Source organism: Plecotus auritus, assembly GCF_963455305.1.
Source record: "Plecotus auritus genome assembly, chromosome: 9".
In the NCBI taxonomy this organism is placed as follows: Eukaryota; Metazoa; Chordata; class Mammalia; order Chiroptera; family Vespertilionidae; genus Plecotus; species Plecotus auritus.
Window position 1 is genome coordinate 8,003,364 of NC_137783.1, and position 12,427 is coordinate 8,015,790.

The following is a 12,427-nucleotide window of genomic DNA, read 5'->3' on the forward strand; positions in this document are numbered from 1 at the left end:
CCCCGGGCAGGCAGGCAGGCGCGGGTGGTAAACGGGGAAAGGAAAAGCCATTGAGACCAAGGAGAGAGGAGAAACGAGGGAAATAAACGCCCAAATGAACTGGTCAGTACCTTGCAGGAGGCCCCATTTGACAAGTGACCAGAACACAGCCGCTGGCCTGAATGCATAATGACCCTCAAGTGAAAATTCCCCATCTAATTTGATATTTGGTTCTTTGCAGAAGCTATAGCCTTCGTAAATAATATACAAAGTAAGAAACCTAATCCCGCCTGCTAGAATGTTTAATTCATCATTATGCGAGCTAATTGGAAGGTGATTATATGGTAATTGCTCATTAGTGGTGTATATTTATCGCTGTACCTTATGTCAAGGCCATGGGAATTGTGTAGAGTCTGTTCTCTCATTTCAAGGATCAATTTCAGAAGCAGGAGCAAAGCAGGCAAGATCAAGTTCTTCCTGACGTCAGGGTCCAGCCGAGGGCTATGGAGACCCGCGCTATATATAGGGCCTGGAGCGGGCTGGGGACAGGGGCAGCTTGGGGCTGGGTTGAGCCGAGAGCCTGGAGGTGCGGGGCAGCCAGCCCGCTGCCAGGCAAAGCTGGTCCTCCCTTAAAGAGGGAGGCGAGGTGTGTGGGGCTGGGGAACCCAGGGCATTTCCAATGGACCCCATCCCAGGCACCTCCCAGCCCCTTCCGGTGCTGTCCTCGCCTGGAGGCTTCTTCCGGGAGAAAGACCTTCCCCCCGCGCTTTCTCCCCGGCTCCTCCGGTGCTGTGCGGAGGGGCAGTCGCTGCGGGCTAGAAAGGGAGCCCAGAGCGGGAAGGTGAGGTTTGGCTTGAAGGGCAAGATCGAATTCAGAGCGGCGGGGACCTGGGATCTGTCCCCCATCGGACCCCCTGATGAGTCCGGCAACTCCCAACTCCTCCCAAAATTAGCTCAGTTCCCCCACCCAGCGAACTGGGGTGCTTGGCCGGTGGGCAGCCTGGTGGACGCAAAGGGAGTTGGAACTCGGAGTTTCTCCGGGGTTGATGGAGAGACCAGGGCGAATGAACTCAAAGCACGAAGCAAGGCAGGACAAGAGCCCAACCCAGCTCCCCGGCCAGCGCCTGGGCGGGAATGTGACTGTGGGGGAGGCGGGGAAACAGATCTGAAATCCCCAGGGTGCCCCGAGGAAAGAGGGGGGCTCAGTGTGCCCTTGGGAGTGGGGGCAGACACGAGGCCTTGGGCCTCCGAAGCTGGATGGCTGCGGCCCGCACACTTGCACGTGGGCGCGATCTTTGGCGCGCTCTGGCGCCCCCTCAGAGGAGTGCGAGGCGCCTTTGCCCTACCTGGACCCCAGCCCGTGGCTCCCAGTACCCTTACTAGCAGCCCCGGGGCCCTCCCCATCGTCCCCCCTCTCCACATCGGGCAACAGGCACTAATGAACAAAAGGCCAATTAGACGCTGGGGCGCGGCTGATGAATGGACCTTTCGCTTTCAAGTGTGGCACGGCCTCGGGTTTCCTGGTGTACAGGGTCTCGCTGGGAGAAGCCGCCTCCCCTAGCCGGGTCACTACTGGGGTCAGCAAGTTCTCAAAACTCCCACTTCCCCCAGCTACAGGGCTGACTTGGGGAAGCAAATCGGGCGGTGAGTGGAGCCGCGTACAAGGCGCGCCTGTGGCCCGAAGCTGGGCCTCCATCCGGCGCATCAACCCAACGCTGTAGGCCCAGCTCCCCTCCCGCCTGGCCCGTGGCTGCTCTGAACAGGCAGCAAGTAAATCACACACTGATTGCTGGAATAATAAAGGCCCGCCTAGGAAAATGCAGTTACAAAAAAACGACCGTTGTTTGCCAAACTCCGGAGCCAGTGGTGCGCTGTGGGAATTATACCCCCACTCAGGCCTCCTCCACACACACACACACACACACGCCTAGATCCCGAGAAACACGCAAATACTGCCCGGGCGCTGGGCATAGGCACCATCACACGGGAACCCCCACGCAAACACGAAATGTTACTGAGAGAGAGACACGCTGAGGCCATTCCCATCGTCTGATTTACAGCCACTGCCCGACTCCCCGATGGGCACCGTGCAACCGACACGCGCGCAGGTTCCATACACAACTGTGTCCTAGGCGCCCTCATGGCCGCTGCACAGCTACACGCTCCTGCCCAACTCCGTGCGACCTGGGAGCACATGGAAAGCTGGACAGCTCGGCCCTCACAACTACACCAGCAGCCTGGTCTCTCCAGCCCCTCACGCAGCCAGCACGATCAGCAGCTACACATCCTGCCTTACGTCCTGGCTCAGACACACAATTACATCTCCACACAAACACAACTGTTTCACAGCCCTAACTCACACTCGACCTATGCAAACACACAAGCACAGCCTCTCGCCCTCACTTAACATCCACACCCTCATTTCCACGAGCAGCTGCACGCATGCGGGCAGCCCAGCCCACAGGACCCCCGCCGCAGATCAGGGCCGGGGCCAGGCCTCTCAACGGCCAGAGGCCCTCCCCAGGCGGCCCTGGAGTCCCGGACTTTGTTTCCTGCTTGCTACCCGAGGCAGGGACGGGGAGGAGCCGAGGTTCCCACGGCTGCGCGCAGGCCCGAGCCCCCTTTCGGCCTGGCCCGCTTGGCGCGGCTCTCTGCCTGCCGCAATCCGCCCCTAGCACAAAAGTGGCCCGGCAGGTTCCGGGCCTCCGCCAACGCACCCGCTGCAGCTCGGCTTGGCTGCCAGGAGCAGAGTCAGAGGGAGCTGGGGCCACCGGACACTCAGGACGAGAAGCAGAAAGGGGTCATGCCCTAGGTGGGGGGGTCCAAGGTTTCTCCCACCTCCAGAGTTGCTGGTGCCTTGAACCACCCCCCCTCAACCCCCACCTCCTGTCCCGCAGCCGGGCTCTGGGCCTCTTCCCCAACTCAAAACGCATGCTGAACCCACGTGTACCTTGCAGGAAGGAGAATGTCGTTGGGGCCCACAGGCAATACACATCCCTTTTGACTCTCTCTGGGACATGCAAACTGACCTACGCCTCTCCTCTCCCCAGATCCACTGGGCACAGGGGGACGCTCAGGGATGGCCCACAGGTAACCAACAAGGGAGCCAGACACGGATCAAACATGTAAACTGCATTCCGATGTTGGGAAACAGGCAGGACACAAGGCCACATGCGTGCGGTTCGCCATGTTCAGGGAGGAACACAGAACCGGGTCCTCGATGCCCACAGAACCCTGCCGGGGCATCCAGGGCAGGCACCCATAAAACACCAGAGAGGACCCAGGCCTGGGACACACAGCTCCCTCGCACCCCTGGTCCGGAAGGCTGCGGCCCAGCCCGCGCGCACAGCGAAGGGGACGCAGCCGTAAGGCACGCGCACCCGCACCCTGCCCTGCGCCCCGTGCCCAGATAGCCATCGTGGGATGGCATCTCGCAAATATTTATATTCCTCAGCGCCACGGCAGCCCGCGTCCACATTAGACGTTCTAATCCTGCCACTTTAAATAGATGAATTAATAAAGCAAACGAGCGGCTAATAAGCTGACTGTCCTGCCTTCTGGAGGTGGGGGAAGGACTCGAAAGTGCGCCAAATTTGTTTGCAGTGGATCAAGGCGAGCCGCCTCTGCTTCACTTTCTTTATCTTAATTCCGACTTGAAAAGATATAATTATCTAGTTTGAACAGAGCTGCTATCAAATCCTTCTCTGGGCCGGGAAGGGGGGCGTTGGAGTGGATTGCGGGCCTCTGAGCCGCTCAGTGCAGCCGGAGATAGCGCGTAATGAAGATGTGGAGGCCCGAGATACAAAGGGCATTAACCTCATTAGCATGAAACCTTTTCTTCTTACCATTGTGGGACCCTTTCAGCCGCCTAATCCCCCCTATTTTCAAAGCTTGGTTTGTAATAAAGCTTTTAGGTGGGTTTTTTTTTTCAAAGCTAATGGTATTCTCTGATGATTTTATTGCTGTTACACTACATAGGACGTTGACAAAAAAATCTTTGTCACCCCCCCCCTTTTCTTGTACTTAAAAAAAAAGTATATGGTTCTGCAGAAATCAACCTTGTATGAAATTGGGAAGTGTTCTTCTGGAAAGGCCGGTCTGCATTGCAGCAGGTCAGTGCCCCGGGTTCCAGGTACTCTGGGTTTGAGCAAACGGGTAGAAGGAAAAGGTAACGTGTCCAGACAAAAGCATGGAGTGACGGAGCAGTGACTAAGAGAACTCCGGACAGCCTGCGTCACTAAGGTCTTGCTGTCCGTGGGGCCGAAATCCCAACTTAAGTTCCGTGATTCCCAGGGCAGCACCTGTCCCTTCACATCCAGAGACAAGCCTGGGTCTCCTGAGGCGGCCCCTCTCCCCTCTTCCCGCCCCCCAACCTCCTGCACCCAAGTCTCCCCACAACATATACCCCTTCCCAGGAGTCTGCGTGAAAATGAGCACCCGGAACAGCCAGGGTTCTGGAGAGGAAGGGACATGGGGGGAAAAGGAGAGACAGGCAGAAATAAAGTAAAAAGAGGGAGAAAGATCAAGAATACATTCCACTTTAAAAGAGAGGAGGGGATGGGGGGGGGGAGAAAGAAAAATTTCCACAGTGCCCTAAAGTCCCCACACGTGCACAGAATGTCTAATCTTAACTTTTCAAGGCAGGATGTTAACAAAGCTTGTATTTTTGCCCTGCATTGTAACTTGGCCTTATCACAGTGTAAAGGGTGGGGAGATTGTCCTAAATTATGTCCAGGCAGCCCCCCTGGATCTGTGGATTAAGAGATTAAAGGAGACCACTGGGCAAGGCCTCCTCTTTCCCCTTCATATTCCTGGTATGATAATTGCTTAAACTGATTTGCACTTTCACAAAAGCTCGCAGGACGCTTTGTAGCTCGAACAGAGCAGACGAGGTTTCTCTATCAATGGAAATAAAACTGATTAATGCAGCCTATCAGGATAAGAAGCAAATGAAGCATGCAAAAACAACCCCGTACCCCAGGAGGGGGGAGGACGGAGGACGGGGGAGCGAAGTTTCCTCCAAGACTGGTTACAACTTTTAACGTTAAAACTCAGAGGTGGAGGTTTCTCAGGACGCTGGCTTTTTGAGGCGCTGAGGACCTGGGCCTGCCTCAGCACCATCGTCAGACTGGGGACAGGGAGGGGAGGAAAGAAAGAAAGAAGGACGGGAGAGAGAGACAGAGAGATGGAGAGAGAGATTTGTACTTTGGGGTTTCAAGTCAAAAACAGTTTAAAAGTCGCAGGATTCCGATTCTGCAAGGTGTTTTCCCCAATCCTGGTGGAATATTCTTCAACACAGAACTATGTGCTTAGGTTTTTAAAAGCTGACCAGAGGTGGACAGAAGTGGCCATTTTTAACCTGCCACTGAAACTAAACTCCCTCGGTAGGCCTGGCAGTGGGCGAAGGTCTGGTTGGAAAAACTTTTTCTCCCATCCCTTTTCTGAAGGACTTAAGGTTTCCTAATCCTCTCCCCTTTCCACCCTCATCTCTCTTTAAAATGCCCAAGAATCCATCGGTCTGGCCCTTTTGAAGGTGGGGAGGCCGGGTTTCTTGAGCCTCGTTGGGGAAGGACCACACTCAAATTACGGGACATACTTTTTACAGGAAAAAAAAAAAGTGAGTTTGGTTTCCCAAGACAACTACTCTGAGGGCATATTGATAAATCTTTATTGACAAAATATTGACATTGACATACTTCTTGGAAGTATATAGTGTGTTAGAATTCTAACAAATTAACACAAAACACAAAAATATTTACATTCTGGTATAGAAGACATTAAGGAAGCATTTGTCACTCTCTTTAGTAAGTCTATGATCTTGGAATAGAAACTCAGTGCTTGAAAACCTGCGCCATGTCTTTGGCCACACTTCGCATCATCCCCGCTAACTACAGTCCTCCGGCTTTTGCAATCAATCGATCGACTTCAAGTTTGGAATGGCCTTTGCAGTCAATGGTTGAACTCAGCCAATATCTCCAACCACTAAAAGGAGTTTTGCTTCATGATTTTAAGCCTTGGGATGTTAGGAAAGGGAATGTCCAAGAAATATAATTAATTTGGGTATTTTTTTTTCCAACACAATTCCTGACTCCTCTTGTGGGCAACCCTCCCCAGCCACCCCCAGCCCCCCATCCGGCTCCCCATTTCTCTGTAAGAGGACCACTATCGCTGAGCCTACTAATTTAGCTTTCACAATCACTTTGACATCAGAAGGTATCAAAAAGTGTTTACAGACTGCACATTTCTCAAAAATCAAAAATCAAAATCAAAAGCACACAGAACCTGTCTTTAAAAGGAAAAGAAAATTACAATTCATTTTCTGTCTTTAGACACCATTCGCCCAACAACTGCTACATGCAATTCAAGTTTTTGGACATGTGTGGGATGGGGCTGGATATGAAATTTCGACCACCGTTATTATTACTAATTATTTTTAAAGACTGGGGGGGGGGAGACACTGTGAAGTGCAAAATAAAAAGTCCTGTGCCTGGTTGGTTTTTTTCTTTTATCATCATCATTATTATCTTTTTTTACAAAGAAAAATAAAGTCGGACTGCGATCAACGGAATACCTGCCAATCATCTTGTCTCGCTGGTTTGGCGTTTGACTGACAGCTCCCCTTGTCAGAGCGCCTGCCGCTTTGCCACATTGAGATCTTTCGCTCTCTCTTTCTCTCTCTCATTCTCTCTCTTTCTCTCAGCTGCCTCTTTAGACAAGGGTTGCATGTTGATCAAGGAGCCTCCATCCTCTGCCATCATGGCGCGGCCTCCGATCAGGACGGTGCGCCCTCGCTGCCCAAAGTCTGCGACGCGCTCTCTGCTCTCCCTCTGACTCCCTCTCCCCTTCTCGGTGAATGTGTGTGTGCGGTTTGTTTTTGTTTTGTAGGGTTTTTTTTTTCTCTTCTTCCCCTCCTCTCCCTGTCTCTGTTTTGCTCCGCTTTGTCCGTTTCTGTGGGGTTCGGTTTGTGTTTTTAATCGTCTGAGGTCACGTCTATTTCCTCGGGGCTGGCCTGCTTGGTGGCGATTCTCCACCGGTTAATGTGATGCGTCCCTTTTTTCTTTTGTTGCGAATCTGAACCTTCTTCCTCCAGCTTCTGTCTTTTGAACTTCGTCCTCCGGTTCTGAAACCATACTTTTACCTGCGGGCCAGAGGCAGAAGGAGCGCGTTAGTTCCTCCGCGGCGCCCTCCGACCTCTTCTGCTCCGCCCGGCAGCCCCCGCAGAGACGCGCGAGGCCAGGCCCCCGCGTGCGTCCTGCGGAGCCTCTGCACCGCCGCCCTTCGGGGAGCAGAGCTGCGAGAGCGAGAGCGAGAGCGCGGGCGGGCGGGAAGCCTGGCTCCCTGCCCTGGGTCTCCCGAGTCACTTTCCCGGGCTAGGGACCCCAGGGCACAGTCCTTCTCCCCTTGCCCTGAAGGGGACACCCTCAGCCCGCTGAGAACAAATGCAAGGGAACCCCCTATAAAAATCCTAAGAAAAGCAAAAAGTGACCTGTCCTGAACCTCCTCCATGTAGCCCGGGCAGGAAAGACTCCCTGCAGGGCCCAATGTGCTTTCTCTTTTCTGTGGGTTTCCGGGCGTTGCCTAAATATAGCGCTTCCTGTGCAAGGCCCGGGCCTGGGTAGGCAGTCAGGGTCTGTCTGAGCCTCCCTCTCCTTGCCCAGGATTCTTGCAGGTGAGCAGGAGTGGGTGCTAGGGGGTGCTGGAGGACGCCAGGAGGGACGCGGGGTGCAGCAGCCTGGGACCAACCCAGCTATTCCACTGCAGTTAGGGAAAGAGGCTCAAAAGTGAAAGCTTCTGAAAGACCTCGGGATAGAGGGGAAGAAAGAAACGGAGAAGGAGGAGAGGAGCGAGAGAGCGCGCGCCTTCTTGTGCCCCCTCCTGACCAGCCCCGAGGCAGGGCAGGGCCAGGTTCCCACCCTGGTCACACCATTTACCACCAGGGCTCTCTGGCAGCCTGGCCTCAGAGCTGCTAAGGGTCCGGGGAGCAATGAGGAAAGCACTTACTGGGGCTGCAATCCCCCTCGCCCCCTGGGGAACCTGGGCGGTGGGTCTCTATCCAGTGACCAGAGCGGACGGAAGGCCATCCTAACTTTCCACCTGGTGCGGTGCAGGTAAGGAAAATGGAGGCGGCTGCACCTCCCCTTTCCTGATCGCACCGCCACAGGCCGCTGAGGTCGGCTCCAGTCCCTCCTCTGAGAGTCCAGCCCAGGTCCCAGCTTGTTCTCCCCGATAGCCCCAATCCCCCCAAGTGCCCCCACGAAAAAGCAGAGCTGGAACAAGGCTGACTTTAATTTGCTTTGAGTTTGCTAATTGAGGGGAGGACGGTTCATTTCTCCCCGGCGCTCGCCCAAGGCGCGCGTCCGTGCGCTCCGGGCTTGACACGCACACAAAGACAGCAGGCAGCGTGGGCAGCGAGGCGGACAAAGACCACCGCCGCCTCGGCTCTCCGGGATGAATCAGCCGGGCCGGCCGCGCCGGGTGCCGGCCCGCACCTACCCGCGAGGCCCTCCTCGGTTTTGTCCGGGGGAACGTTTTAAAACAAAAGCCTCGACCTCTTTGCACCGCCCAGAAAAACTGTTACAACTTAATCCGCACGAAAACGTTACTGTTTGCCGCGAACTCTGACCCCGCCCTGCGGCTCCGCGTACAGTAGCGCCTACTGTAGCCCGAAACCCCCTCCCGCCCCTGGCCAGGCCAGAGCCGGGACCCCACGGCGCAGGAAGGGTCTGTCCCTTCTCCGCAGCCTTCCAGCTCGGATTCTCTTGATTTAGGGACGCGCCCACGATGCACGGCCTCCGCCTTCCGACTCCCAGATCCCTTCATGGGGAGTAACTGGTGTGAGCCTGGGTCTGTGTTCGCACAGAACTTGCCTTTAACCAATTCCCAGGCTTCTCCAGCTTCGACACCCATCACTCCGACACCCCCACTGCTCTCTTCCCTCTTCCTGGACCCCAGCCGGGTCCCCAGACTCTCACCAAAAGTTTCACCAAAAGTGCGACTGTTTTAGCCAGGAGCTAAGCCCAGCGGACAGAAGGAACGATCCAGGCCGCCCCCCTCCCCAGAGCCTGGGGCAGGTAGACTCCTGCGGTCCCTTCTGGAGACCAAGGAAGCCTGGCACCTGGAAATTTCTACACCCTGAGGGGGGGGGCGTGGAAGCATCTCCTGGGCCCTTTGGCGAAGGCCCGCTCTGAGCTCCGCACTTGTGTGCCGGCTGCGTGGGTCCAGAGATCGGGGCGGGGGTCGCCGCGCCTGGGCCCCGCTCACCTGAGTTTCCGTGAGGCTGAGGCTGTGCGCCAGCTGCTTCCTCTCGGCGCCCACCACGTAATGGTTTTTCTCGAAGGCGTGTTCCAGCCTCAGAAGCTGGGACGGGGAAAAGGCGGTTCGGATCCGCTTCGGCTTTCGGGCCAGCGCGTTGTGCAAAAGGAAGCTCTCGGGGCTGGTGTCGTTCCCTGCGGGGGGACACCACAGAAGTCCCATTAGGGGGGGCCGGCCTGGCCGGGGCCACGCGCTTCTCAGGAGACGGGCTGGCGGGACAACCGCGCTCGGGGCCTGTGCGTAGCCCTGGCGGCTTGGCGGGTGGGGTCCCGGCACCCTCCGGAGGAGGTACTGGCCCGGCTGCACCGCCCAGCCGCCGGGCTCTACCTGGGCGGCACCCACCCGCAGCTGCCCCTGCTGGCCGGTCCCCAGGCTCCTGACCTCCGCGGACTCATCAGCCGCCTGGGCGCGCGGGCCTCGCCACCTCCGAGCCGGGCGCCGGGGCAGAGGAGGGGGCACCAGGGACAGGCCCGGGCATGGGAGCCCACGACCCAAAGAAACGGCGGCTTCCTCCTCTTTCTCACCTCAGGGAACTCTGACCCAGGGTGGCCAGGCAGCGGACCGATATCCAGAGTTTTCTCGGGGACTTATTTTTAAATTCTACGTTTAAGTGTTCCCCCTCCGGACAAGCGCAGAGGCCCGGCGTGTCTTTGCAGCCGGTTGGGACCGAAATGTCACCGGCGGGTGCGCTCCGCTTCTGCCGCTTCTGCCTCCCGAGGACCCGGCTCCCCCGCTGCCCGGCTCCGGAGAACTGGGAGACCCGGGCGAAGGGATCGAAACCCGGGAGTTAGTGAGCTGAGGGGGGCCGATGGGACCATCCACGACCCCGGAAGATCCCGGCTACTCCGGGCCTGGTGCGAGGACCAGGAGCGTGGCTGGCAGAGGATACGGAAAGGGAGCCCTCAACTTCGCGAGCAAAGCCAAAGAGTTTGGGGTTTTCTCATTAGGGTGGGAAATCGATCTACTGAAAGCCCAAACGAAGAAAAACTAACGCACAGTTCAGGCTGGAATGGAGGCAAATCTAGTCAGGGGAGAAAGGTGAAGGGCTGATTTTGTTCCGATTTTTAAATGAGGGGCGGGGTGGCGTGTACCCGAGTCTAAACTCCGGCAGGAACGCAAAGGGTTAATGCGCGGACCAGCCGCTGGGTATCGATCTGCTGCCGCGGGGGGTAGGTCTTTTCCCGGCTCCCAGCGCTAAACTAATTACTCGCCTCTTTTCCCGGAGTTTTAACTTTGTTTTTTCCACCCCCACCCAGAGAGCAAAACAACAAACAAATAGCAAGGAAGGAAAACACCCAAACAGAATTTTCTCCAGCCCTTGCGAGACTCGGCTCATTTCTCTTAAAAGAAAAATCAGTAAATAAATAAATAAACAAAACCCAGACCGAACCTGCCTTCCCGACGCGGCCGCTCGGCGCCCGGATGGAAAGGGCCGAGCCTGGGCGGTTTCAATCCGCGCGGGTTCCCGCCCCTGCAGGGCCTCCAAAAAGCAGGAAAAAAAAACAAAACAAAACACAAATCCCTTGATTTTGCCCTGGGCGCGCGGGAAAAAAACAAATCCCTTGATTTTTGCCCCCGGCGCGCGGGTCCCCCTCGCCGCCCCAAGAAAGTCAGAGACCGACAAGTCACGGGTGTAGGCTGAAGGGACGCGGAGTGGGTGGCGAACAGGGTAAAACGCAGTCGAAGGCGCCCAGTCCTCGCCCCTTGGAGCCAAGGTTGCGAGGGCATCGCCGAGAAGACGTGCAGCCTGGGGACCCCGCGGGGTCTGGGGCTCCCTGGCCGCCGGCACTCGGCGTAGGCTGTCCCAGCCTGCCTTGACCCGAGAGGACTCGGGAACAACTAGCGACCGCAGTCCAGCCCCCAAACTGGCCGCAGCTTTGGAAGCTGGGGACCAACACCACGCCTGGCCCCCCGCCGCCCCGTTTCCGGAGGGCTCGCGGCCCCAGCCGGAGGCACCTCCACCCAGGCCTTGCCCAGCGCCCACCCCGAGCAGGCCCAGGCCAGGCGGGATGTGGCGCGCGGCAGTCCCGCGCGCGACGTGGCACGTACCTTGGAAGCGATGGCCCAGATATCGGTAGCGGTGGATGAGCCACGGGTAGAAGGTGGACGGGTCCCGCTGCTGCGAGGCGAAGAGGGGGTGTGGCGAGTGCGAGGAGGGCAGGGGGTGCGCGGCTAGGGCGTGCGGCGGCGGCACGGGGTGCACTGGCACGGCGGGGTTGGGCGGGTGCGAGACCGCCTCGGCGAACACCAAGTCCGGGTTGGAGTAGACGCCCCTGCCGGCGGCGGCGGCGGCGGCGGCCGAGTGGAAGCCGTTGAGGAACGGGTTGATGGGGCTGGAGTTGGCGTAGCTGAGTGCCGCGGGACGGATGGGGTCCTCGGAGCGCGAGGCGGGCAGGGGACTGTCCTTGGCCACCAGCGACTCGATGGTGAAGCAGCGCTTGGGCGCCGGCTGGAACATGCTGCGCCGAGGAGCTGGCGCCCGGGGCTCCCGGCTCGCGGCGACCGTGGCGCGCTGCCTCCGCCGCCCGCTGCCCGCGGCGAGGACCGACGAGAATTGGGGACTTGTTTGTTTGGGGTGGGGGTGGGGGGAGGAAAGGAAGAAAGAAAGGAAAGGAAAAAGGAAAGGAGGGGGGAGGGGGAGGGAGAGGCAACGCCGAGGATCCCGAGAATCTTGCACCAAACGCGCCCAACCTGGAGAGACGGGGAAAAATCCTTCCAGAAGAATTTGCAGGCGTGGATTGGGGTAATTTTTTTTTTTTTTTTTTTTTTTTGGCGAGATGGCGTGGGGGGATCGGAGTTAGAAACAGGGAGGAGGGGGGAGTTTCTTGGGGGAGGCAAAAAAAAGTTTTCTCTCCTCTGCAAAAGGCGGGCAGGGCGCCCTAAGTCCAAGGACAATCCATGGAAGTGTTCGCTTCTTCACAAGTTGTGCAAACGATTTGTTAGTTCATGAGCCTAATTAGTGCGGGGATCACATAAACAGCTTCCTCCGAAGCCTGGTAAATGGCTTGATGATTGGTCGCTATTACTCGCCCTGAGGTGGAAGGGGGGAGACTCTTTAAAGTGCGTCAGAGGGAGGCGAGCGCCTGGGAACCCGGAGGCCTGGATCCCGGCCGAGAGTGGAACGGAGTCGGCGCCG

The 12,427-nt window shown here is 57.4% G+C and overlaps 1 protein-coding gene across 2 annotated transcripts; it reads right to left on the bottom strand.

Annotated features, from left to right (window-relative positions):
- Positions 1–6,486: 6,486 nt before the first annotated feature.
- On the bottom strand, positions 6,487–12,220 carry EMX2 (empty spiracles homeobox 2). Of its 2 annotated transcripts, XM_080687482.1 has the most exons (3): positions 11,341–12,220; positions 9,241–9,425; positions 6,487–7,117 (listed from the first exon to the last, which is right to left on the bottom strand). In XM_080687482.1, the coding sequence occupies exons 1-3, from the start codon at positions 11,747–11,749 to the stop codon at positions 6,950–6,952; spliced, it is 762 nt and encodes a 253-aa protein (XP_080543608.1). In that variant the 5' UTR covers positions 11,750–12,220; the 3' UTR covers positions 6,487–6,949. The 2 variants fall into 2 exon arrangements, with proteins under 2 accessions (XP_080543608.1, XP_080543609.1); XM_080687483.1 differs by lacking the exon at positions 9,241–9,425 and having other exon boundaries at positions 6,495–7,117; positions 11,341–11,848.
- Positions 12,221–12,427: the final 207 nt, after the last annotated feature.